Source organism: Mirounga angustirostris, unplaced genomic scaffold (genome assembly GCF_029215605.1).
Source record: "Mirounga angustirostris isolate CCGP_5_RB_7025 unplaced genomic scaffold, mMirAng1.0.hap1 SCAF_14, whole genome shotgun sequence".
Lineage (NCBI taxonomy): Eukaryota > Metazoa > Chordata > Mammalia > Carnivora > Phocidae > Mirounga > Mirounga angustirostris.
The window spans coordinates 58,864,095-58,892,028 of NW_026991722.1; the positions used below are offsets into that span (position 1 = coordinate 58,864,095).

General features: G+C 38.9%; 1 protein-coding gene across 3 annotated transcripts in view; it reads left to right on the forward strand.

The window, feature by feature from the left end:
• VAPA (VAMP associated protein A) overlaps positions 1–7,748 on the forward strand; it is a 47,586-nt gene extending 39,838 nt beyond the window's left edge. For all 3 annotated transcript variants that reach the window (XM_064577928.1, XM_045887042.3, XM_045887044.3), the window contains 2 exons: positions 3,460–3,633; positions 6,981–7,748. In XM_064577928.1, coding sequence (XP_064433998.1) covers positions 3,460–3,633; positions 6,981–7,139 — 333 coding nt within the window. In that variant the 3' untranslated portion in view covers positions 7,140–7,748. The remainder of the gene's footprint in view (positions 1–3,459; positions 3,634–6,980) is intronic.
• The last annotated feature ends 20,186 nt before the right edge of the window (positions 7,749–27,934 follow it).

Genomic DNA, 27,934 nt, shown 5'->3' on the forward strand with positions numbered 1-27,934 from the left:
ATTATGCCCATAACAATTTTATGCCACAGCCCTTAGTTTTAGTCTTAATTTACTTTATAGACATTAAAAAAATTTTTTTTGAAGATTATATTTTTAAGTAATCCCCTAACGTGGGGCTTGAACTCAAAACCCTAAGATCAAAAGTAGTATGCTCCACCGACTGAGCCAGCCAGGTGCCTCCCCCCTTTATATTCATTTACGTACCTCTACTCATTATAGTCACAGGAATTTGGCCTCATACTTACGTTCTTTAGTTCAGGGCTTGTCTTTCTCAAGGCTTTATTGCAAAAACCTATTTTGCCTTGCGCCTTCTGTTTCCAATCCCTTGCTCTGTTTTTCTAATTACCCCCAGTAGGGATAATTTATAATATTGGAATTGAAATTCTGAAGGTTGTTAAAAAGAAATACAGAAGTAAGTTTAGTTTAATTCATGATGGAAAGGGATTTTTGCAGATAGGCTAAAAAATATAAAATAGTGGAAAATGTACAAGTTGTGGCATATTTTTTTGTCTTGATCATGGCCCTGACCTTCCCATTTATTCTAGCTGCAGTGTTAAATATGATGTTAATATAACATTACTATTCATCAGTTTCCTAAGAGTCACAGCATGTTGAATCCCTTTAGTTTGCTTGTTTCACGGTTCTCAGAACAACCAGTCTTCTCTTTCTGGACCAGTCTGAAGCAACTCTCAAGGAATGAGCTGTTTTCCTGGAGCCAAACCTCAGTAATGGAGCTCCTGAATGGAAGTATATAAAGTCATAGCAGCCTTAGTGTTCCCATCAGGCTCTTGTAGATGGGTACTACATGAATGACTCAGCCCCCTGCCAGTTCCCCCTTTTTAACCTCCAGTAAAGTTAGGTTATATATGTTTACACTTTAAATATACACAAATAAATTAGATTTCATTGCATCTGCTATGTATGTTGACTGGTTTGTAGGGGGCCTAAATAGTACTTGACAAGAAGTATATTCCAAGTAACTTGTTTTCATATCTTAACTTGACTCACTGTTGAAATGTGTATTTAAGCTTCATTATACCATTTGCATTCTAGTCTTCGTGTTTATGCTTCACAAATTGGTTATGACATTTCTTTTCCTTTTTGTTATAAAGAATATAACATTAAGAAAAATTTCAGTGAAAAAGAAAAATCTAATTCTGCCAACCATAAGAAGATACTCGTTGACATGTTACTTAAAATCCCAGAGTGGGAAGCTACCCATCAAATGTCTAAAAAGAGTGAGATGTTTAAGTAATTTTATTTAGGCACAGAATAGAATAATGACATGTAGTGTCATTTAAAATGATAATTAAAAGATGTATATATAAATGGATAAAGATAAAAATGTTACAGTGTATGCTGATTTTATAAAATGTGCATATGAGAAAATATTGAAAGATAATACATAAGTAATGGTTGGGTTGGGTTGATGAGATTGGTAGTTTCCTCTCCCTCTGATAATTCTGAATTTCTGGAATTTCAAGAATTTATTTAAAACTAATTGTGAGGAGTTTAATGATTCCTCATTTTATTTTTTACTCTTCACTTGTTGGCCTCATGTATCTCCTCTTGATTTTTTAGTCCGCTTTCTGGTTTTGAGTATTATGTTTTTTCCCCTTAATCAGATTAGAACCTGAGGATTCGTTAGTTGCCATATTGTTGATTGTTGCTTTCATCTTTATAGAGGAAGGCAATGAACTGCCCTCTTTTTCCAAATCTGGATTTGTTCTAGGTTGAAATTGGAGCACACTTGAAAAATCATTTTGATATGAATTCTAATTACTGTTAAGGGAAGGATTAAGAAAGAATATTGGTGGAGAGCAAACTATATTTGAAACATACTTTTACTAATAGAGATGGAATTGGTCAGGATGGGAAGATAGGGTGAAGAACAAGAAAGCAAGAGGACAACTCAGAGAAGGAAATTGGAAGTAGGCTTCTTTTTTTTTTTTTTTAAAGATTTTATTTATTTATTTGACAGAGAGATAGAGAGCACAAGTAGGCAGAGTGGCAGGCAGAGGGAGAGGGAGAAGCAGGCTCTCCGCTGAGCGGGGGAGCCGGATGCGGGGCTCGATCCCAGGACCCCGGGATCATGACCTGAGCCGAAAGCAGCCGCTTAACTGACTGAGCCACCCAGGTGCCCCGGAAGTAGGCTTCTTAAAAACCCTTCACAGCTGAGAAGCTTCTGAAGAAAAATGAAAAAATCTGAATGTTGACAGTCAAATAATGTAGTGTTATACATTAGAACCTCATTATAACATTACTAATTTTTGTAGGCATAGTGATCAAATCACATTCCCTTCATAAGAAATACTAGTTTTGCCCCTTGAACTAACAATTATTTACACTTAATATAAATTTGGGACCTCGGATGGTGTGGTAGATGTGTAACTTATAATTAAATCTTATTGAGTACTGTGGAATGCCATAAAGTTGATTTTGGAAATGTTTTTGTTAGAAGTTTATATCTGAATAAAGCAGTTTAAAAAAATATAACATTTAATTTCTAGCAAGTAAAATTTTAAAGAGATGACTTGCACTAATACTGTTATGGCGTAGGTGATAGTATAAATGACATTAAGGTAAAGGAGATTGAGGCACTTTAGACCACAGGCCCTGGGGCCCTGCCCTAGGTATTTATCTATATTGGGTGAGTGTTGGTGAGAATTACAGTTTTAGGGCTCAGAGTTTAAAAGTGTCTAAGTACTACTGTGATCCATATGGAATTTCATGAGTTAAAGCAAACAGTGTTGGTGATAATTTGAGATAATTATTTATGTTTAAGAATGTGGAATTACCTCCTCTTTTTTTTTTTAACCATATGTTGGTGTTTATTATCTCCTCTTCTATGTTTATATCCTAGTTATTTTTTCCCATTAATAGAAGTTAGGTTTTAAGTGTTTTTCTTAGTCTTGTAATTTCATTGGAATTATTACTATAGTATCCCCCCATGCCCTCAGAATCTCATTTGAATTGCAAAATCAGAGCACTGAAAATGACCTTTGTATTTAGATTTTGGTTGGCGTCATTCAGCATACTTTTCTTTGAATAGCTACTCTTGGCCAAAGTGCTGGGTTTAGGGGTAAATAAAAAAAAAAATGACTTGCTCTCCAGCCTTTGAAGTATTGTAGGAAAGAATGTCAAAAATACATTATTATGATACATGATAAGTGCTGTGGTGCAGGTAAGTGTGAAGGGTTTTGGGAGTAGAGGAGGGAGTGGGCTGCTTATTTTGACTTCTCTTACTGCTGACCTTTCTTGATTTAGTCCTAAAATTGTTCACAGATGACGGTAACCTTTGGTATTTAAAAAAAATTCTTATTAATGAAATCACAGCCTCAGAAATTTCCATTTAAATGATTTTTTGGAAAAGAAAGGTATGGAGTTTCAACTTGAATTTGTTTAAAATCTGTAAGGAGATTTGGTCAGTTAAAAAGTGCCACTGTCTTTGTAATACAGAATGATCTGGAACCTAGCAAAACTGTTCCACTGAATGCCTCTAAACAAGATGGACCCATGCCAAAACCACATAGTGTTTCACTCAACGATACTGAAACAAGGAAACTCATGGAAGAATGTAAAAGACTTCAGGGAGAAATGATGAAACTATCAGAAGAAAATCGACACCTGAGAGTAAGTTGTTTTTGAAAATAAGTTGATTTATATGAAGGCGTAAGATATATGAATCATTATTAGGCCATGTTATCCATCAGTTTTTAAATTTATCCTTGGTCAGTTCTTCTTGTTTTTCCTAATTTGATTATGTCTTAGCCTTTGCTCCCCACTCTTGCCTCTCTAGTTTTACCAAGGCTTCTCATTGCCTGCAGGTTCTTTTCCTAGTAGATGCCCTAGTTATTTGTGATCTGGCCTGTGGCATTGCTGGCTTCCTCTCTTGTTTGTAGCAGCCTTTACATTCTGTGCCCTAGTCATAGAATTGCCTCAAATGGTGCTGTCCCATATATAGTAGGGACATATGTGGCTGTTGAGCACTTGAAATGTGGTTAGTTTGAAGTGAGATGTGTTTTGAGTGTAGAACACTGATTTCTTAGACTTAGTACAAAAAAATACCTCTTTTTTGTATTATTACATAATGAAATAGTATTTTGGTTATATTGGATTGAATTTTATTATTAACAATTAATTTTACCCTTTTCTTTTTACCTTTTTAATGTGCTATTAGAAAATTTAAAAGTACGTAGGTGGCTCACAGTTGAAGCTTATATTTATATTGGACAGTGTTGGACTAGAGTATCCTGAAGAGTCCTCTCCGTTAATGATCTCTTTTTTGCTTTAGCTTGCGTTCTTCCTTCTGACTGGATCACCCTGAAATCCCATCCCTACCCTTATAAGCACATTATACATGCGTGATTATCTCTTGGTCCTTGGTTCTTGTCATCTTTTCAGTATAACCTTTTCTAGGACTTCTCCTCCCAGAAGAAAAGAAATACGGTTTGGAATGCTATCTCCTTTGTTTCCATGAAACCTCGGTCATCTTACTGCTCCTGTTTGTTGGAGGTCTTTCTCCCTCTAGTGGGCGGTAGTTCTTTGGGGGCAGGGACCTGTGCTCATTCATCTTTGCATTCATAGCACATGCGTATAGTAGTCATTCATATATTTGGATGAATAAAATGGATGAACTGGTGAATGAGGACTAATTTGAATATGTGTGGGTGTATTAATTTGCCTTTGACAAGTAATTATTTCAAGACCTGAATACCTTTAAATCGCCATCAAAGTAGATGATACAAAAATGTACATATGTAAATAAGCCAAATTAAGGGACTTAATCTTTGATTCTTCCATCTGTTAAATGTATGTAAGAACTATGTATACTCTGAATCAGAGGCACTGTATCTTAATCTGTGCTGAAATAATTGTTTATCTCTTCCTATTTCACAGTACCCCTCAGAGGCCCCCAGCACCTCTTGGGATAGTGGAAAGATTATATTCATTTCACACCTATATCCACACACCATAGATTTTTAAGAATGCTGTTTTTGTTACCTTTACTTTATCTGCTGTGACTTCAATGGCACAGTTCTGTTCTTTGATGAAAGATGGGCTCCTTAGCATGCTCATTACATTTGTTCAAAAAGCCACTGTTTGTCTCTTGGCAGGAGGGGAGAAGTGGAAATGGTAGGAATGATATAAGTAGGGCAAGGGTGGAAAATAGGAAGAGTGGACAGGGAGAGAGGTGAGATTTGGGTGCTGGTCTCTCCTTTTTATTTATTGGCTGATGTTTTGTAGGAGATGTTATTTGAAAACATGTTCTGCTGTTTAAAAGATAAAAGAACCTTGAAGACCACTGGCTTGTAGAATCAATTTCAGGCCCTTTTTTTTTTAACATTTCATACATAAGACCCATCATAATTTGTCACTGTTCCTTTTTATTCCTCTAGTCGGTTCTTAATCCAGGCTGTGCATCTGAATCTCCTAGTGAGCTTTTTAAAAATACAGGTCCTCCCCAGGCCTGGTAAATCAGAATCACTAGGAGGATTGTTTGAAGTTCTTGATGGGATTGAGAATAATTTTTTCTCACACAGGACTAATGAACATAAGACTAAAAAACCCCACCAACCCTCAGAAATTCCAGTAATTGCAAATAGTATGACCTGAGGTGGACTCTTTCTTCATTTGGCATTAGTAAGCATACTAGAGGAATCAGTGTGAGAAAATAAAAATGGTTGCACTAAGGAAGTAAAAATCTGCCCTGTCATTCATCTGGTTGGGATGATGGACACAGATAAAGCCAGTTGCCTAGGTATCAGTATTTTTCCCAAGGTCACTCTGTGGCTGATAAAGTGTGATAACAACCTCCTATTTTGAGTGACTATTGCTTTCTTACTGAGAAACCTTGTCCCCTAAAATCATACTGTCAAAAACTTTGCTGTGTAAAATCATACCGGTAAGAACCAAGCAGCTCACTCTTGTCTAGAGGATCTGAGTCACTTTGACAAGAGAAGCAGCCTCCCTTTCCAGTCCAGTGGCATAGCCGCAAATGGGGGTGGGGGGGCGGTTCTGTATACAACATTCCATAGCTGTTGTAGTTTGTTGTTCCTGAAGAAGCAGGATTCAGCGTCTCCTTGGCAGTCAAGACCCAGTGCTGACCCTTCTACACATGAACCTCCTGCTTTGAACTTGTCAAAATACTTGCTACTTAAATTTTATCCGGAAATTTCCCCTTCCTCCAAATCCTGTAAAATTCCTTTTCCTTCGGCCAGATACTCCCTGTGTCTCTGCTGTGTGGGTACCCTGGTTGCAGTGTGTCTGTAAACCTGTCAGACCACAGCTTTGCTCCTGGTGGTGTTTGGTAACCCGTGTAAAAATACCGAGGGCCACCACGGAAATACGTGCATGCACAGAACTTTTCCTTACTTGTATTAATAGATTTTAATGGTGGTTTTTTCCTTCTGCATAAATACAGCAGTATCTGATTTTTCACTTTTTTAGGAGTACATTTTTTCAGTTCTAGTTTTTAAAATCGGCATTATTGAGGTGTAATTTATATTCCACTAAGGCACCCATTGTGAGTGTACAATTCAGTCATTTTTAGTAAATGTGTAGACTTGTGCAGCCATTACTAGACTCCAGTGTTAGAATGTTTCCATCACCCTAGAGTCTTTTTTTTTTTTTTTAAAGATTTTATTTATTTATTTGACAGAGAGAGACGCAGTGAGAGAAGAAACACAAGCAAGGGGAGTGGGAGAGGTAAAGCAGGCTTCCCGCTGAACAGGGAGCCCGGTGTGGGACTCAATCCCAGGACTCTGGGATCATGACCCGAGCCGAAGGCAGACGCTTAAAATGACTGAGCCACCCAGGCGCCCCTAGAAAGTCTTCTTAATGCTGGGTAGCAGTTAGTCCCTACTCCCATTGTAGCCACATGCACACTGATCTGCTTTCTGGCCATAGATGTGTAACTTGGCAGTTGTACTGGATGCATATTTGTTTTTAAAACCTCTTTGTGCATATATTTTTTTCAGGATGAAGGCTTAAGGCTCAGAAAGGTAGCACATTCGGATAAACCTGGATCAACCTCAGCTGCATCCTTCAGAGATAATGTCGCCAGTCCTCTGCCTTCCCTTCTTGTCGTAATTGCAGCCATTTTCATCGGGTTCTTTCTAGGGAAGTTCATCTTGTAGAGTGAAGCATGCAGAGTGCTATTTCTTTTTTTCTCTCTTGACCAGAAAAAGATTTGTTTACCTACCATTTCATTGGTAGTATGGCCCACGGTGACCATTTTTTTTGTGTGTACAGCGTCATATAGGCTTTGCCTTTAATGATCTCTTACGGTTAGAAAACACAATAAAACAAACTGTTCGGCTCCTGGACAAATTGTATATTACCAGATCATCACTAGCAGATGTCAGTTGCACATTCAGTCCTTTATGAAATTCATAAATAAAGAATTGTTCTTTCTTTGTGGTTTTAATAAGAGTTCAAGAATTGTTCAGAGTCTTGTAAATGTTATTTTAATAATCCCTTTAAATTTTATCTGTTGCTGTTACCTCTTGAAATATGATTTATTTAGATTGCTAATCCCACTCATTCAGGAAATGCCAAGAGGTATTCTGTGGGGAAATGGTGCCTCTTACAGTGTAAATTTTCTCCTTTACCTTTGCTAATATCATGGCAGAATTTTTCTTATCCCTTGTGAGGCAGTTGTTGACTGAGTTTTTCATCCTTACAATCCTGTCCCATGGTATTTAACATAAAAAAAAAAATAAAACTGTTAACAGATTCTTGCTCGATAGCTTGTTTGTGTGTCGTGTCATTAGGCGGGGATACCATGGAGTCCATTGTATGGTAATTGGAAATTTATGATGCTTAATTTTATCTTGCATTGAAACCCTTTCAGATATTACAATATTTGTAGTTAAGAGTCCTCATTCTATTAAGGAAAGGGATTGATAAAATTTTAAGCTACTTTTGGTATTTTGGAAGATCACAATCCCTTTGTCTTCAAGATAATATAAAATAAGGAAATCCCATGAGAATAAAAAGACTATAATATTTCCGTTTATATGTATGCCTTGTGGCTCTGTTGCGTTTGAGTTCCCCATTCTTAACAAGTTCTTCTAGTATCTTCACAAGGAAGACTAATTTTCCTTGGTTCTAGTCCAGTGCTTTTTAACCAGCCTAAGAACTCCTTTTATTTTAGAACATTTCATAATAGTAGTTTAAAAGTAGGTGTTTTTCCTGTCCAATCTGACATTCAAAGTAAATTTCTGTTATGGAAACTTGGAATTACTAAGTAAGTCTTGGAAATTTTCTTTGGAAAATGACTTTTTATCCTTTGCAAATCTACCTGTTAATGTGAAACACATTTTCAGTATAAATACGCATTTTAGGGTCTAATTCTTGGCAGTTAGTCTTATATCTTCATTTATTTCACTTGTATTAGCATAGAAAAGTTTGGAACCAGAGACAATATATTGTTTTTCTACTAAGTGCAGTCCAATACAAGTGACTCTTGATTCCTGAAAATAGGTGTTAATTTTGTAAAAGATGCACTTCTTTTTGAAAGGGAAACTAGACTTTGGGACTTGATGTGGTGCAGTGAAGTGTGTTAAGCCCAAGTTTCTGTATACATTTTATAAACGAGTGAAATGTTCCCCTAAAGTATTTTGGTTGCCTTCTCATTTCAAGTATGTTTTGAATTTGTCAGGCCACATGTAGTGTGTTATTGTGCTCTTTGGTATCTTATAAAACCTTTTGCCTTGTGTGCAAAAGTTACTAAAAGCAAGCAAGTAATGCCTATCCATTACTAGCATGCTGTTACAGGTAATGTTTTCACTATTGTTCCAGTGCTTTACAGTCATTGTAAAATTTCCCTCCCTTTCTGATAACTGGAAAAGCATGTGGAAAAAACATCTTGCATTTTGTCCCATAAATGCAGAATCATTAATTCCTTGGCTTAAAGCTCTCTATATAAATCAGCATTATTGGTGATAAGTATCAAGCTTGATATTTCATGGCTATAATTTTTTGAAAATTTGAGTTCTCAAGAGTTTTAGCAAAATCCCGTTTTATGGGAATGCTCCTTAGAACTCATTTATTTCAGCCCCTTTGTTTTATAGTTGAGGAATCTGAGGCCTTTCTGAGAATTTAAGGGAACTTGTCCTGCGTCTCACAGGTAGGTAGAGGCAGAGCTGGAACTAGAAAATCTGCTCTCCTGACTCTAGCTTAGTGTCTTTTCTGGTAACTTCATAGAAAAAAAATTTGTCCTAATTTGACATGACTGAAATTATGAACATAAGATGCTATTTAATAAATGTATGTGAAATTTCGTATCCTAAGATTGTATTACAGGCTACTGTTGAATAGTCTCATGTATGTTTGGCTTTAGTGTTTAGGTTAGAAATCTCCCTCCCCCCCCATATTGGTAATAAATACTATGAAATACAATGTATTTTTAGATAGGCATTTTACAAAATGCATTATGCAAAGGTTAGTTTGGGAGTAGGTTGTAGTCTGGGCAGTATCTGCAAAATAATGGGCTTTTTAACTGCTTTACACATTGGGAGATGCTCTGATTGTATAGGAGACCTAATTTCTATTCTTTTAATTGCTGTATCAAATGTGGTCAGATTATTTTACTACCAGCGGTTACTTTGAAAGAGTCCAACTGTATTAATTGACTGATAATATATAGATTAAATTGTCTTCATTCCTTACATGTTTAGAAATTTTTGCTTTGTCTGCCTGCTTACTTGTGTATGTAAGCATGAGGGAAATATACTGTTGCTAATACTGAAATCACAATCAAGTAACTAAGGCCTTAAGTTCATATGTGACGCTAAATGCACTACTTTATTTCATTCTATAACTAATGTACCTTAACTTTGCCCATTCTTGTGCTTACAAGAAACAAATTTAAGAATTGTATTCTGAGTGTGTGGTTTCTTACCTTTAAAAAAAGAAGTGACACTTGGAAAAAAGTATGTATCAAATTCAAAAGTTCTGGTCAAAGAAAATATTTTTACTTTCTCCCAAGTATCTTAGTTCAGAAGTTCTCCTAAAATTGAGATTATCTGCTGTGGGGATTATTTTTGGATTTTAAATCTTTCAAAATCACCACTTTGAAAACAAGTTTTATCAATAAGATTTAAAAAAGAGTTCTTAATAGGGTATATCCCCAAATTGTGATCTTCTGCCACTTTAAAAACATTTAAGTGAGTTTTTCCTAGAGCTTTGCACATTCCTATTCAGTGATTTTGGTGTGTGCATAGATTTTTTAAAAAATTCACCTTTATGAAGTTAGGGAAAGATCAATGTTTACCGTATGGAAAAACAACAAAATAAGGTAAATAAATTATCTTTATTTTCTAGCTTTCAGAGGAAATCAAACTATTGCGCGAATAAATAAACTGTTTAAAAATGTGAAGTGTCATTTTCCTTTCCAAGAAGCAAAAAAAGGAATTTGATTTCAACAGATTATGATGGTTTGTGTGTTTATGTTAAGTAGTAGTAATTGGTCACTCACTAGTACTTGAGTTCTGATGCAGATAGTCTTTTGCTTAGTGACCTAGATTTAAAGTACTTTTCTTTCTTTCTTTTTTTTTTTTTAAGATTTTATTTATTTATTTGACAGAGACAGCAAGAGAGTACAAGCAGGAGGAGCGGCAGGGAGAGGGAGACGCAGACTCCCCACTGAGCAGGGAGCCCAACACGGGACTTGATCCCAGGACCCTGGGATTGACCTGAGCCGAAGGCAGACACTTAACTATCTGAGCCATCCAGGCGCCCCCTGTAAAGTACTTTTTCATGGGAAGTGGGAACAGCTGGGTATTTCAGTTCCACATTTGATAGCCCATTGTTAGAAGCCATGCTTCTGGAGGGTTCTGTGCAGGAACAGTGTGGCCTCTTGGGAATGCTCAGCCTGATGGGCATTGGTGTGAAGAAGTTTGAACATTCATCCTTAAAGGAAAGGAAAGTTTATCTTCCTCATTTCTTGAACAATAATAATATGTTCATTTTAGGGAATTTGGAAAAAAATTATAAAAAGATAAAAAGTAATGGCAAATCATGCCATCCAGCAGTATCAGTTTGTATGAACATTTGATTTATTTCCCTATAATATTAATGCTTTTTAAGCATAATTGTACATACAACTTTGTATCCTATATTTTTCACTTAATCATTTCTCTGTGATACATTGAAAACCAAGTAGAAGTGGTTGCCAGATTGCTTTATGTTTACAATCACTTTCTTGACCATAAGGTTATGAACGTTTTATGTATAACAGAAAGCTTGATTGGTCAGGTAGTTCCCCTTCTGGTTAAGCACATCCTCCTAATTACCTCATTCCTTTTTAGAACTCTGTTTCTTGTTTTCCAGTTGCTCCTTTACATAACACCCATCTTTTCTTTTTCTTTTCACATTTTTATTTAGATTCTAGTTAATATATAGCATATTATTCAGTAGAAGAATTTAGTAATTCATCACTTAAATATACGTAGTGCCCAGTGCTCATCATAAGTGCGCTTAATGCCTGTCACCCATTTAGGCCATTCCCCACCCACCTCCATCAACCCTTTGTTTGCTGTCATTGAGAGTCTTACGGTTTGCTTCCCTCTCCTTTGTTTTCTTTTCTCCCTTCCCATGTGTTCATCTGTTGTTTCTTAAATTTCACATGAGTGAAATCGTATTTGTCTTTCTCTTGACTTACTTCGCTTAGCATAATACACTAGCTCCATTAACATCATTGCAAATACAAGATTTCATTCTTTTTGATGGCTGAGTAATATTCCATTTGTGTGTGTGTGTGTGTGTAATGTAGTATATGTATATATATTACATACATATGTACATATATATACACGCACACATACGCCCCACATCTTTATTCGTTCATCAGTTGATGGATGTTTGGGCTCTTCCCATAGTTTGGGTTATTGATAATGGTGTAGACATCTGGGTGCATGTACCCCTTTGAATCGGTATTTTTGTATTCTTTGGGTGAATACCTAGTAGTGCAGTTGCTGGGTTGTAGGGTAGTCCTGTCTTTAAGTTTGAGGAACCTCCAGAGTGGCTGGGGCAGTTTGCATTCCCACCAACAGTGTAAGAGGTATATAACCCCCATCTTGAAAGGAGGTGCAGGGAACTATTAAGAACTACTCTGTTTTTAGCATTGGTATTCAACTACAGTAGTACATTAACTCATGTGAGGAGCTTAAAAAAATAAAGATACTGATGCTTGAACAACACCTCCAGAAATACTGGCTTAATTGGTTGGTAGTGAAGACTTGGCATGGTCATCTGTTTTAAGCTCCAGTCATTTTAATTTGCAGCCAGACAACTGTTTCATAAGCTTTTAAATGCCAAAGCCAGATACAAATTATGTTTAAGTAAGATTTAAGTCTTGCAATATAGGGCAATTGTATTTTCAGGATTCTTTGTATATTAATCTTAAGTTGCAGGGGGTCTGGGTGGCTCAGTTAAGTGTCCCAATTCTTTTTCTTTTTAAATAATTTTTTTTTTTTTTATTAGTCACCATACAGTACATCATTAGTTTTTGATGTAGTGTCCAACTCTTGATTTGGGCTCAGGTCATGATCTCAGGGTTGCGAGATTAGCCCTGCATGGGGTTCCGTGCTGGGCGTGGAGCTTGCTTGTTCTCTCTCTCCCTCTGCCCCTCCCATCCCACTTTTCTTTAAAAAAAAAAAAAAAATGGAGGAGTCGCCTTTAGGTATTGCTTAAAGGGAGAGCTGTTTTGGTAGTACAAAGTTAGGATTGTAAAATGCCAGCAAATGTTTTGTAAATACATGTGGGCTGTCTGCAAAGATTTGAGAAATTTTATGGGATTCAGTTTTAATTCCACTTTGCTGATAACCCAAGTGATTATCTTTACTCACTAAGAAATTGATTCTGCCTGTCCTATATTTCTCAAAGTATGAGATGGTTTTCAAGGTGCTTATGAATAAGTGCCAGGTATTTTATGTCAACTCATTAAATCCTCACTCAGATTCTATGAAGTCGGCACTGTTCTTATCTCCATTGTGTGCTGGGGCAGACAAGTTTACAGAGAGGTTTACACAGCTTTAACAGGGCAGGAGTTCGATCCCGACGGTCTGGTCCTAGAGCCCATGCTTTTAACCATTGTAATTTAGAAAGAAAGGGAAGGACTTGCACCCTGGTCCAAGTCCAATATTGTCTCCACAGAAAATTCATATGGTAATTATGTAATGCCTTTGATCCCTTTCTAAAGGCTGTACGTAACATTTCTTTATGAAAACGTTTGATCTTAAATATTCAAAGACTTTTTTTTCTTGCCTTTATCTCCCAAAGAAGTGCAGAGAAAACATCTGCCCATTAACAATCTCAACTTGTGAACAAAATCAATAGGAACGTTACTAAACAATTAATGCATTAAAGAAGGAGGCTATAGAATTTATAGTTTATGTAACCAAGGCTGGAGAACAGTATGACTTCACTCTTCTATATGGTCCTTTAAGATTTAAGCATTATTAAAAAAAAAAAAAGATTAACCATTATTTCAGTATCTGAATTTTGATAAATTGTGGTATAAATTCTTGATGCTGTTCTACAAGGAACAAAGGGTGTCAAGTAATACAGATATTTAAGAGTCTTGAGGAAAATCCAAATTTTTTTGAGGGTGAGAAGTTACTGATACCTAAGTTCTAAGAAGTGTGTTGCAATTGCAAGTGACTGAAATCTATTTTGCATTACCTGAGCAATAAGAATTCCTTATTTTAGTATGTTGCGTGTTTTAGGAAGTAGAGGTTTGTTAGGAGTTATATAAAGGTGTTAATACAGTTTTTTTTGGGGGGGGCAAACTTGCTCTTTCTGTGCTATTTTAATTGAAAGTATATCCTTAAATGTGTAATATGTAGGTAAATATATGACGGTGTGTATCATGCTACTTTGAATTAAATTTAGGAAAATAATTTCACTTGAGAAATTCAACTAAAACTTGTGAGAATCAAAGGAAAATTTTGTTGCAAAGTATTTGGATGCTTTTTGTTTACTATCAAGCAAGTTTTATGATATTGAAATAAAATTTAGATTTTCGTTTAGAGGTGCCTGGCTGGCTCAGTCGGAAGAGTGTTTGACTCTTGGTCCTGGAGTCATGAGTTTGAGCCCCACGTGGGGTGTAGAGATTACTAAATAAAACTTAACAATAGATTTTCTTTTAAAAGTTCACTGATCATATTTAATGTATCAAATAAGTGAATTATCTCCCCAAGGGAAAAATGCTCTTGCACTTTGAGACTCCCATGGAATTTGTCAGTTGGGGGATTTCATTATATATGTTTTAAGAAATGATTTCTTAGCAAGATTTTACACTGTGATGAGGAAATGTCTTAAGAATTTTAACATTAATTGGGCAAAGTGGTTTCTTTGTAAAAGAAGTCGTGGGTGGAATGGGAATTTCAGGGAGATAAGTATATTGGAATATACACTACGAGTGCTTAAAACTTGTGTGTTCATTATAATGTTTGCATAGCGATGTGATAAGGGGACGACTCCTATTACTGAGAACAAGTCTTGTAACATCTGTGCATTTAGTTGAGGTAGAAAATGGTATAAATGTTTCCAACACTTACTCAAATATGTAAGTAATCCTTTCCATCCAATACTTGATCTCTTAACTCCAGAAAGGTATATTGCAGATGCCAGTAGATAATGAGATTTTATGTTTGCCTAATTTGTCCCCATGTCATAGTAGTGTGGGGATGGGAGGGGCAGTTGTGGCTGCAGAATGGTGTTGTCTTTGCTCATTTGTTCTGATTTTATTGTTTTTATTACAAAGTTTTCCCCAGGTTTTATTTTTTATTTAGGTCTTTTGGTTTCTTTTAAGGAGCAAGTCATGAAAAATAACTGAAATCTCCTTTATACCCTTCTCTGAGCATATTTTCCTTGGTCACACCACTAGCCTGAAGTGTGTATCATTCTTGTCCATGTGTAAGATTTTACTACACATGTAATAATCAGTTATATAGTGTAGTTTGCATGTTTTAAAATGTGACTTAAGTGTTTTTTACTCAGAATACTACTTCTCTAGCTCTGCCCTCACCTAAAATTTCTTATTTGGAAGTGCCCACACTTTGAAGTAGTATATCCTTTGTGTATATGTGTTCAGTGAACGAACACACCATTTCCTCCTCTGCTCTATCAGCTTGGATCTGTTGTAGCGATGTTCTCTGTTCCTGCTGATGCTACAATTGAAATTATGACCCCAAAACCCACCCAAGGCCTTGCCACAGCTCTGAAGCCGTTTCTTTCATGGTGGTGGTTCTGGGACTGTGGTATGAAGGCTGGCCAGAGCACAGCCCTAACAGCCACCTGCTGTGTGTGACTGTGTGTATGTCCATTTGCACACATAGGTTTAGTAGTAAGGAAGACAAGTCTGAGGGAAGATAGGAGGTGCTCAAGTACCCATGTGGGATCATGTGACTGCATCTTTGCTGTTCATGCGTTCCCATGTGTGCTTGCAGACCGCATACGTGCACATGAGTGTTGGTATGGAGGTGGTTTCTTGTGCACATTCTTCAAACAGAAAAATGTCCCATAAAAATCTGCAATTCCTACTTTTCAAAAATCAAAGATTTGGAGCCCAGGACTTGTGTTACCCAGTAATTTGCTGGAACCAAGTAGTTTTATCTCCAGTTCCCATCATTACTTGTTTCATACTGTTTCACTTACTAGTGACCTGTGCAATCAGTATTCATCTGAATATGGGACTCTTGGTTTAGATACCACGTAATACTGAGTACTTCCCCTGTCCTGCACACTGGTGGGAGTTGTGGTGGGATGTACAGTGGGATCTGCAGGGGTGGGGTGGGAATCCTATTGTCAGGGGACAAAAGAAGACTTAGACACTTGTACCTAGTCAACAGGTGATTGGGCCCAGAATGCCCTAAATATGGTCAATTGAAACATAGGCATAAAGCTTGAGGAACAGTAAAAACTGTTTTTATGGAGTATCTAATGTATGTTAGGTACTTTACCCCATCTCCTCTTTGGAATAATCTTTTATTTGTTTTATTTATTTAATAATCTCCAAGAGAAGAACTTGGAGAAATGAACTTGTCCATTTTGTGGTAAAGCCAAGTCTATTTCCCGAGCTTGGGCCCCTCACCATGCCATACTGCCTTTGAAAAAGGGGAATGATACTGTGAAACTGCCTTCATGACATTCATTCAATTAAAAGCTTACTTTGGTCTTGGTCACTCTATTAGAAGTATAAAATAAATTGTTTCTGCTTTTGAAAATCTTGGCAAATAAACTTACAGCTTATACACTGCACTAGTGGTTAGAGGGTAGGGTGTGGCTGCAGTAAGGTTTCAGAAATTCAGGTAATTCGGAATTCAGACTTTATAGCTGACCTTTCAACCAGTTAATCTAGATTGATAGCTTTGTAAATGGTATTTATAGCATTATAATTTGAAATATTAAGCATGAGTAGCTTGGGAAGGAAGCCTATCAAAGTGGTTAGGAGCATGGGGTCTGGAGTGATGCTGCAAAGGTTATAATTTTGATTTGGTCACTTTCCTAGTTACGACCTTGGGCTTTTTATTTCTCTGCCTCAGCTGTCTCTAAGGATACTCACCATGCCTACGTCACTGGGTGCGAAGGGGATTGAAGAGGGGCAGCTCCTGGAGCAGTGTGGCACAAAGCTCAGCAAATGTTAGCCATTACTGTTTCTATACACATGAGGTGGAAAATTGGGCAGTTGTCTGATGATTTGGGTTAAAAATTAAAGTGAGATACCCAGTGGGTATTTGACTTGGAATTTTATTTTTGAAGTTATTAACCAGTTCTGCAGTTGAAAGCATAGCTGGCCGTATACATGCCTTTTATCGAGCACCTGTAGAGAGGAGCAGGAGAAACTGGGTTTCCGAGGATAGACAAACTTGGATTTGGATCTCTGCTCTGCCCTTGACAGGATGTGTGCTTTTGAACAAAATGATGGAACCTCTCCAAAGTGCAGCCTTGTTGCCAGTGATGTTGTCCGATTTTCACATTCCTCTTGTAACCTTGTAGGGTTGTGGGGAGGACTGTAAGACATTTTAAAGAACCTAGTGTAATTTCTGGTACATAATAAACATTGAAAATGCATTTTTACTCTGTCCTTTAATCCTATATTGAAAAGATATGTCAAGAATTTGTTAAGTTTTAATAGCTGCTTGATGGTAATGGATGATCTTGAGTTAGAAAATGTAAAACCACTTCAAAATGTAAAGAAGGAAGCTATTCTTGCAGGTAAGCAGCCTGTGGGCATTAAGTGTGATGTGCATTTGTTTTTTGGGTTTCTTTTCTCTGAATATGAAGGTAACATTGATTAAGGAAGCTTGGAAATTCTAGAAAAATATATGGTAGAAAAAAACATCAGGATCCCACTCCCCAGAGACAACTTTTGAATAGCTTTTCAAATGTCTCAGTGAGTATTAAATATATACAATGTTATATTTAGTGTAAATATATATTAATAGTATCAAGACATGTATGCTTTTGTAAACCAATTAGCAATTAATTGAATTCACTTCTTATCTGGAAACAATTTTTGAAATTGTCGCATAGTTCGAAAACCCCCCAATACACCCTTCAGGCAGATTCATCAATTGTTGGCATTTTGCCCCATTTCCTTCAATATTTGCGCTCTCCCCACACATGAGTACATACACATTTTATATGTGCACATGCTATGCATTCCCGATGTATGGCATACATGTATACACATATATGTGCCTATATACCCATGATTTACTTTCTCTTGAAACCAAGCCTTAAGTTGCAGGTGGCATATGGCATGCATATATTACCCCTAACCCTTTCAGTGTGTAGTCCCTAAGAGTAAGGCTCTTCTCTTGCATAGTCATAGGACAGTTGTCAACTTGAGTACATTGAACACTGATAGAATACTTTTTTCCCAAATCCATTGTCCACATCCATCCAGTGTCATTTATAGCCTTCCCCCTCTGGGACTAAATCCAGGCTGGGGTCACATGTTGCATTTACTTGTCATATCTCTGGGATCTAATCTGAAACCGTTCTTAGCCTTGGTCTTTTATTACACTGATGTTTCTGAAGAATACAGTCATCCCTTGCCTCCACCTTTTAAAATAGAGTATTTGTCTTTGGGTTTTCTTTGACATTTTTTCCCGATTAGGTTCAGGTTATGGATTCTTTATTTTTTTTAAGATTTTATTTATTTGAGAGAGAATGAGAGCGAGAGAGCATGAGAGGGGGGAGGGTCAGAGGGAAAAGCAGACTCCCTGCTGAGCAGGGAGCCCAACGAAGGACTCCAGGATCATGACCTGAGCTGAAGGCAGTCGCTTAACCAACTGAGCCACCCAGGCGCCACCAGATTATGGATTCTTAGCTGGATCAGTATGGAAGTGGTTTTATGTTCTCAGGGCATCATGCCCAGAGGCCCATGAGGTTCTGCCCCTCCTTGTGAAAAAGGTACATCCAGAAGGTACAGGAAGAGGACGCACAGCCTCTGGGCTCAGGGCTCTGGAATCAAACTGCCTGGGTTTGAATGCTAGCTTTGCCCTGTCATCGTGGGCAGCTTTCAACATGGTTGTGTCTCAGTTTCCTCATCTGTAAAACGGGGATTTTTTTTTTTTTTAAAGATTTTATTTATTTTTTGACAGAGAGGGAACACAAGCAGGGAGGGTGGGAGAGGGAGAAGCAGACTTCCTGCGGAGCAGGGAGCCTGATGTGGGGCTCGATTCCAGGACCCCGGGATCATGACCTGAGCCAAAGGCAGACGCTTAACAACTGAGCCACCCAGGCGCCCCTAAAACGGTGGCGCCTGGTGGATTTTAAAAAGAGTGCATTGATAACCCACCTCATAAGTTTGTTCTTTGAATTTAATGAGTTAATATATGTAGAGTGCTGAAGGACGTGGCTGGCTCATAATTAACACCGTAGGTGCTAGGCATCATTATCCATGTAGATCTCCAGGGGAGAATCTGTGTCTTGCCTTCTCCAGCATCTGGAGGCTGCCTGCATGCCTGGGCTGGTGGACCCGCAGCCAGCAACCACATGGTGCTGACCTCTGCTTCCACACCACACCTCTGCCTCTTGCTATGACCCTCTTGCCTCCCTCTTATAGACCCTGTGATGACAGTGCCCACCTGGATAACCCAGGATAATCTCTTCATCTCAAGACTTTTTACTCAGTCATATCTGCAAAGTCCCTTTCTGTGAGGTAACATGTCCACGTGTTCCAGGGGTTAGGATGCTGGCATCTTTGGGGCCATTATTCTACTGAGCACAGGGACCATCATTTCCTCACTCTCTTTGGGTTGGACCCCACCTCCAGCAGAGGGGAAGTAGAAGATCTTGATCTAAGCCAATTGGCATTTCCCACTGGTTCAGAGAGAAGTGTGACACAGCCAATGGAATAAAACAAAACTGCACCCCTTAAATGGATCTCAGTTTCTTCTGGTTCAATCAATCCCTTTCAGATTAGTTCAGTCTTTCTCGTATTCAACTCAAGGTTCCAGTCATTTCCAACACTATTGTCATCTCAAAGACTTGGGTTTGGATTTAGACCGGTGCTGCTGGTGGTCTCAGCAACATTCTGCCCCTTTCTGTTTCATTCTGACCTTACAGTGTCCTATAAGACTCCGTGGTCTCCCCCACCCCCACTTGCCTCTCTAGACTCACTTCCTGCTCCTTCCTTCAATCTGTCATGCTGGTCTTTGGGTATTTGTAGAACACTCCAGCATATTCCAGGCGTAGAGACTGACCTTGTTGCCTCTGCATGAATGCATCTCCCTCTGTGTCTCGTGGCTTACCCTCACTTCTCTCAGGCTTTCACTCCTGAGACCTCCTCAGTCTTCTCCAGCTAAAACTCTACTACCCTGCTCCTTCCATGCTCTGTTCCCTTGTGTCCCTCACTCCCATTGAATATGCCACATACTTGATCTGTTTATTGTCTGTTCCTCCACCAGAATGAAAATTCTATAAGAGCAGGGATTTTATGTGTTTCGTTCACTGCTGTGTCCCAGTGCCTAGAACTGACTGGCATATAGTAGGTGCTCTGTAAATCTTTGTTGGTGGGAGGGTGGCGGGGAGGCAAAGGGAGGGTGCCATCATGCATGTACACAGTTTAACAATGTAAAATGCATTCTTACTATGGGATTTAGTTAAAAGAAAACCCAACCCTGCCTCAGTCTGACCCCATCCCTCACCCTCCTAATCTGCAAAGAGCTTCAGAATTCACCGTGTGTAACCAACAAACTTCCTCTACGGATGGCTGTTGGCCACCAGACTCTTACAGAAGCCTCGATAGCGAATGCAGAAGAAAATTCAGAGCCAGGAGGGAGGTGGTTTCCTTCCTCATTTTCACACTTGTTCTAAATTTTTTTCATTTTTAAAAATTTTTTATTGTTAAACACCATACATTACATCATTAGTTTTTGATGTAGTGTTCCATGATTCATTGTTTGTGCATAACACCCAGTGCTCCATGCAGAATGTGCCCTCTTTAATACCCATCACCAGGCTAACCCATCTTCCCACCCCCCTCCCCTCTAGAACCCTCAGTTTGTTTCTCAGAGTCCATCGTCTCTCATGGTTCATCTCCCCCTCCGATTCCCCCCCTTCATTCTTCCCCTCCTGCTCTCTTCCTTTTTTTTTTTTTTGTTAACATATATTGCATTATTTCTTTCAGAGGTACAGATCTGTGATTCAACAGTCTTGCACAATTCACAGCACTCACCATAGCATATACCCTCCCCAATGTCTATCACCCAACCACTCCATCCCTCCCACCCCACCCCCACTCCAGCAACCCTCAGTTTCTTTCCTGAGATTAAGAATTCCTCATATCAGTGAGGTCATATGATACATGTCTTTCTCTGATTGACTTATTTCGCTCAGCATAATACCCTCCAGTTCCATCCACGTCGTTGCAAATGGCAAGATCTCATTCCTTTTGATGGCTACATAATATTCCATTGTATATGTATGCCACTTCTTTATCCATTCATCTGTCGATGGACATCTTGGCTCTTTCCACAGTTTGGCTATTGTGGACATTGCTGCTATAAACATCGGGGTGCACATACCCCTTCAGCTCCCTACATTTGTATCTTTGGGGTAAATACCCAGTAGTGCAGTTGCTGGATCGTATGGTAGCCCTATTTTCAAATTTTCAGGAACCTCCATACTGTTTTCCAGAGTGGCTGCACCAGCTTGCATTCCCACCAACAGTGTAGGAGGGTTCCCCTTTCTCCGCATCCCCACCAACATCTGTTGTTTCCTGACTTGTTAATTTTAGCCATTCTGACTGGTGTGAGGTGGTATCTCATTGAGGTTTTGATTTGGATTTCCCTGATGCCCAGCGATGTTGAGCACTTTTTCATGTGTCTTTTGGCCACTTGGGTGTCTTCTTTGGAAAAGTGTCTGTTCATGTCTTCTGCCCATTTCTTGATTGGATTCTTTGTTCTTTGGGTGTTGAGTTTGATAAGTTCTTTATAGATTTTGGATACTAGCCCTTTATCTGATATGTCATTTGCAAATATCTTCTCCCATTCTGTCAGTTGTCTTTTGGTTTTGTTGACTGTTTCTTTTGCCGTGCAAAAGCTTTTTATCTTGATGAAGTCCCAATAGTTCATTTTTGCCCTTGCTTCCCTTGCCTTTGGCAATGTTTCTAGGAAGAAGTTGCTGTGGCTGAGGTCGAAGAGGTTGCTGCCTGTGTTCTCCTTTAGGATTTTGATGGACTCCTGTCTCACATTGAGGTCTTTCAACCATTTGGAGTCTATTTTTATGTGTGGTGTAAGGAAATGGCCCAGTTTCATTCTTCTGCATGTGGCTGTCCAATTTCTCCAACACCATTTGTTGAAGAGACTGTCTTTTTTCCACTGGACATTCATTCCAGCTTTGTCGAAGATGAGTTGACCATAGAGTTGAGGGTCCATTTCTGGGCTCTCTATTCTGTTCCATTGATCGATGTGTCTGTTTTTGTGCCAGTACCATACTGTCTTGATGATGACAGCTTTGTAATAGAGCTGGAAGTCCGGAATTGTGATGCCGCCGGCTTTGCTTTTCTTTTTCAACATTCCTCTGGCTATTCGGGGTCTTTTCTGGTTCCATACAAATTTTAGGATTATTTGTTCCATTTCTTTGAAAAAAGTGGATGGTATTTTGATGGGGATTGCATTGAATGTGTAGATTGCTCTAGGTAGCATTGACATCTTCACAATATTTGTTCTTCCAATCCATGAGCATGGAACGTTTTTCCATTTCTTTGTGTCTTCCTCAATTTCTTTCATGAGTATATTATAGTTTTCTGAGTACAGATCCTTGCCTCTTTGGTTAGATTTATTCCTAGGTATCTTATGGTTTTGGGTGCAATTGTAAATGGGATCGACTCCTTCATTTCTCTTTCTTCTGTCTTGTTGTTGGTGTATAGGAATGCCACTGATTTCTGTGCATTGATTTTATATCCTGCCACTTTACTGAATTCCTGTATGAGTTCTAGCAGTTTTGGGGTGGGGGTCTTTTGGGTTTTCCACATAAAGTATCATATCATCTGCAAAGAGTGAGAGTTTGACTTCTTCTTTGCCGATTTGGATGCCTTTGATTTCTTTTTGTTGTCTGATTGCTGTGGCTAGGACTTCTAATACTATGTTGAATAGCAGTGGTGATAGTGGACATCCCTGCCGCGTTCCTGACCTTAGGGGGAAAGCTCTCAGTTTTTCCCCATTGAGAATGATATTCACTGTAGGTTTCTCATAGATGGCTTTTATGATATTGAGGTATGTACCCTCTATGCCTATACTCTGAAGACTTTTGATCAAGAAAGGATGCTGTACTTTGTCAAAAGCTTTTTCTGCATCTATTGAGAGGATCATATGATTCTTGTTCTTTCTTTTGTTAATGTATTGTATCACGTTGATTGATTTGTGGATGTTGAACCAACCTTGCAGCCCAGGGATCAATCCCACTTGGTCGTGGTGAATAATCCTTTTAATGTACTGTTGGATCCTATTGGCTAGTATTTTGGTGAGAATTTTTGCATCTATGTTCATCAAGGATATTGGTCTGTACTTCTCCTTTTTGATGGGGTCTTTGTCTGGTTTTGGGATCAAGGTAATGGTGGCCTCATAAAAGGAGTTTGGAAGTTTTCCTTCCATTTCTATTTTTTGGAACAGTTTCAGAAGAATGGGTATTAATTCTTCTTGAAATGTTTGGTAGAATTCCCCTGGGAAGCCATCTGGCCCTGGGCTTTTGTTTCATGGGAGACTTTTGATGACTGCTTCGATTTCCTTAGTGGTTATAGGTCTGTTCTGGTTTTCTATCTCTTCCTGGTTCAGTTTTGGTAGTTGATACATCTCTAGGAATGCATCCTTTTCTTCCAGATTATCTAATTTGCTGGCATAGAGTTGCTCATAATATGTTCTTATAATTGTTTGTATTTCTTTGGTGTTGGTTGTGATCTCTCCTCTTTCATTCATGATTTTGTTGATTTTGATCATTTCTCTTTTCTTTTTGATAAGTCTGGCCAGAGGTTTATCAATCTTGTTAATTCTTTCAAAGAACCAGCTCCTAGTTGCGTTGATCTGTTCTACTGTTCTTTTGGTTTCTATTTCATTGATTTCTGCTCTGATCTTTATGATTTCTCTTCTCCTGCTGGGTTTAGGCTTTATTTGCTGTTCTTTCTCTAGCTCCTTTAGTTGGAGGGTTAGGTTGTGTATTTGAGACCTTTCTTGTTTCTTGAGAAGGGCTTATATTGCTATATACTTTCCTCTTAGCACTGCCTTTGCTGCATCCCAAAGATTTTGAAGAGTTGTGTTTTCATTTTCATTTGTTTCCATGAATTTTTTAAATTCTTCTTTAATTTCCTGGTTGACCCATTCATTCTTCAGTAGGATGCTCTTTAGCCTCCATGTATTTGAGTTCTTTCCAACTTTCCTCTTGTGATTGAGTTCTAGTTTCAAAGCATTGTGGTCTGAAAATAGGCAGGGAATGATCCCAATCTTTTGGTACCAGTTCAGACCTGATTTGTGACCTAGGATGTGATCTATTCTGGAGAATGTTCCATGGGCACTAGAGAGGAATGTGTATTCTGATGCTTTGGGATGGAATGTTCTGAATATGTCTGTGAAGTCCATTTGGTCCAGTGTATCATTTAAAGTCTTTATTTCCTTGTTGATCTTTTGCTTAGACGATCTGTCCATTTCAGTGAGGGGGGTGTTAAAGTCCCCCATTATTATTGTATTGTTGTCGATGTGTTTCTTTGCTTTTGTTATTATTTGGCTTATATAATTGGCTGCTCCCATGTTAGGGGCATAGATATTTACAATTGTTAGATCTTCTTGTTGGATAGACCCTTTAAGTAGGATATAGTGTCCTTCCTCATCTCTTATTACAGTCTTTGGTTTAAAATCTAATTTGTCTGATAGAAGGATTGCCACCCCAGCTTTCTTTTGGTGTCCATTAGCATGGTAAATGGTTTTCCACCCCCTCACTTTCAATCTGGGGGCATCTTTGGGTCTAAAATGAGTCTCTTGCAGACAGCGTATTGATGGGTCTTGTGTTTTAATCCAGTCTGATAGCCTGTGTCTTTTGATTGGGGCTTTTAGCCCATGTACATTCAGGGTAACTATTGAAAGATAGGAATTTGGTGCCATTTTATTGCCTGTAAGGTGACTGTTACTGTATATTGTCTGTGTTCCTTTCTGGTCTATGTTGCTTTTAGGCTCTCTCTTTGCTTAGAAGACCCCTTTCAAGATTTCTTGTAGGGCTGCTTTCGTGTTTGCAAATTCCTTTAGTTTTTGTTTCTCCTGGAAGCTTTTTATCTCTCCTTCTATTTTCAATGACAGCCTAGCTGGATATAGTATTCTTGGCTGCAAATTTTTCTCGTTTAGTGCTCTGAATATATCCTGCCAGTCCTTTCTGGCCTGCCAGGTCTCTGTGGATAGGTCTGTTGCCAATCTAATGTTTCTACCATTGTAGGTTACATATCTCTTCTCCCGAGCTGCTTTCAGGATTTTCTCTTTGTCCCTGAGACTTGTAAGTTTTACTATTAGATGTCAGGGTGTTGACCTATTTTTACTGATTTTGAGAGGGGTTCTCTGTGCTTCCTGGATTTTGATGCCTGTTTCCTTCCCCAAATTAGGGAAGTTCTCTGCTATAATTTGCTCCAATATACCTTCTGCCCCCCTCTCTCTTTCTTCTTCTTCTGGGATCCCAATTATTCTAATATTTTTTCGTCTTATGGTATCGCTTATCTCTTGAATTCTGCCCTCGTGATCCAGTAGTTGTTGATCTCTCTTTTTCTCAGCTTCTTTATTTTCCATCATTTGGTCTTCTGTATCACTGATTCTCTCTTCTGCCTCATTTATCCTAGCAGTTACCGCCCCCTTTTTGATTGCACCGCATTAATAGCCTTTTTGATTTCTACTTGCTTAGATTTTAGTTCTTTTATTTCTCCAGAAAGGGTTTCTCTAATAACTTCCATATTTTTTTCAAGCCCAGCTAGTATCTTTTAAGTCATGATTCTGAACTCTAGATCCAATATCGTACTAATGTCCGTATTGAGTAGGTCCCTGGCAGTCGGTACTACCTCTTGTTCTTTTTGTTGAGGTGATTTTTTCCATCTTGTCATTTTGTCCAGAGGAGAATAGGTGAATGAGAGAACAAAATGCTAACAGGGTAACAACGTCCCCAGAAAATAGACTCTAAACAAATCAGAAAAGACCTGAAGCCATGTGGAAAAAAAGGGAAAGAAAGAAAAAAGAAAAAGAAAAAAAAAAAGAAAAAGGAAATAAAAGAAAAAGATAAAAACAAACAAAAACAGAACAAAACAAAACAAAAAAAACCAGAATATGATCAAATATGTTCAGGCTGGTGCATAGATCAGTGCCACACACTAGATTTTGGGTGTATTTTGGTCTGTTAGAAGAAAGTGCCTCCCAAAATTTTAAAGAAAGAAAAACTTATATATATACACAAAAATAAGGGTTAATATGATGACAGGATGGAATATGACTGTAAAGATGAAAATTATAAAAAAATTTATAAAAGGAATTGATAAGAAGTTGTTTGAAAAAAGAAGTGGATTAAAAAAAAAGAAAAAAAAAGGAGAGAATGTGATCAGTCAGGAGATTAGAACAAAGCCATACACTAAGATTTAGGGTATATTTTGATCTGTTAGAAGAAACTGTCTGTCAAAATTTTAAAGAGAGAACAACTTATATATATATGCCAAAAATACGGGTAACTACTATGAAGGGATAGAATATGACTCTAAAAATGAAAAATGAAAATGTTTTTTAAAAAAGGGATTGATAAGATGTTGGTTGAAAAGGGGAAAAAAAAAAAAAGTTAAAATTAACTTTGAAAGACTAAAGAATCATGGTAAAAAAGCCATGGATTCTATGAGCAGTATTCCCCTAGCGCTGGAGTTCTGCCGTTCTCATTGATCCGTAAACTTGGTCTTGGCTAGCTGTTCTTGCTGATCTTCTGGGGGAGGAGCCTGTTGCCATGGTTCCCAAATGTCTTTGCCAGAGGCGGAAGTGCCCGCCCTTGCAGGTCCTGGCTAAGTAATCTGCTCGGGTTTGCTCTCGGGAGGTTTTGTTCCCTGCAAGCTTTCTGTACAGCTTTAGAGGCTGAGAGTGAAAATGGCGGCCTCCCAATCTCTGCCCTGGAGGAGCCAAGAACTCGGGGCCCCGCTCCTCAGTGCGCCCCCAGAGAAAAGCAGTCAGTCACTCCCGTCTCCCCAGTCTCCGGCCGCACTCCGTGCTCAGCCGGCCTGTGACCGAGCGTTTCTATCTCTGGCACCCAACCCCGTGTGGAGTCTCCAAACCCAGCAGATCCCTGTGGTGCACTCCCGCACCACTCCTGCCAGGGAAGGAAGGTGAGTCTCCCCGGATCTGCCGCTTGTTGGGTCCCTGCTGGAGGAGCAGTGGCCCAACTGTGCCACGGATCACGGTTTATGGCAACCCTGAGCTGAGAGCCTGTGCCTCGGCTCCGTCTCTGCAGCCGGCTTTCCTGCTCCGATACCTGGGAGCTCTGCCGTACTCAGGCACCCCCGGTCTTTCTGTGACCCCGAGGGTCCTGAGACCACACTGTCCCCGCGCTTAGCCACCGGAGTGACGTCCCACAGCGGAGCTGACTTCTAAAAGTTCCGATTTTGTGCTCCGCGGCTCTAGCACTTGCCAGAAGCGGCCGACGGAGATACCTCCCCCACCGTCTATCCTCCCGAATATCGAATATCACCTCAGATTCACTTCTCCGCACGTCCTACCTTCCAGAAAGTGGTCACTTTTCTGTTCAGAGAGTTGTTGCTATTTTCTCTGATCTCCTGTTGAGTTTGTAGGTGTTCAGAATGGTTTGATCCCCATCCAGCTGAATTACTGAGACCAGACGAAATCCAGGTCTCCTACTCCTCCGACATCTTGCTCCACTCCACTTGTTTTAAATTTCTCTTGCAAAAGTGGCTACCATTTCTAGTGCACTCCATCCATGGCCACTTGCCTCCTTGCTGTGCTGTTCTCTGCTTATGGCCTTGTGGCGTCCCATTCTTACAACATGGTGGCTTCTGGCTCCAGGTCCTCCTCTCCACCCTGCTTTTGTCACTTCCAGGGACTCCACAGGATGGGCTTCTAGTTTCTGACTTCTCCTTCCCAGTGGCTCTGTTCTCACCCCTCTGCCACCCACTCTCCAGTCTTCCTGCAGGTTGTCACCACAGGACAGAAATACCTCAGGGATCTTGACCACAGATACACCATTTTGCAATCATGGCTTTCTCTCCTTTCATCTTAGTTGCAGAAATAGCCTCTATGACCGCAATCCCCCACTAAGAATAGTCTAGTTTTTTTTTCTGGCTTCCTCATTCAGATTTGGTTCCACTGTCCATGATTAAAATCATGTTTAGACAATACTCTTAGCTGTATTGCTCACCATCCCTATCTAGCAAACACCAACCCTCTCTGGGTTCATAGGGAAC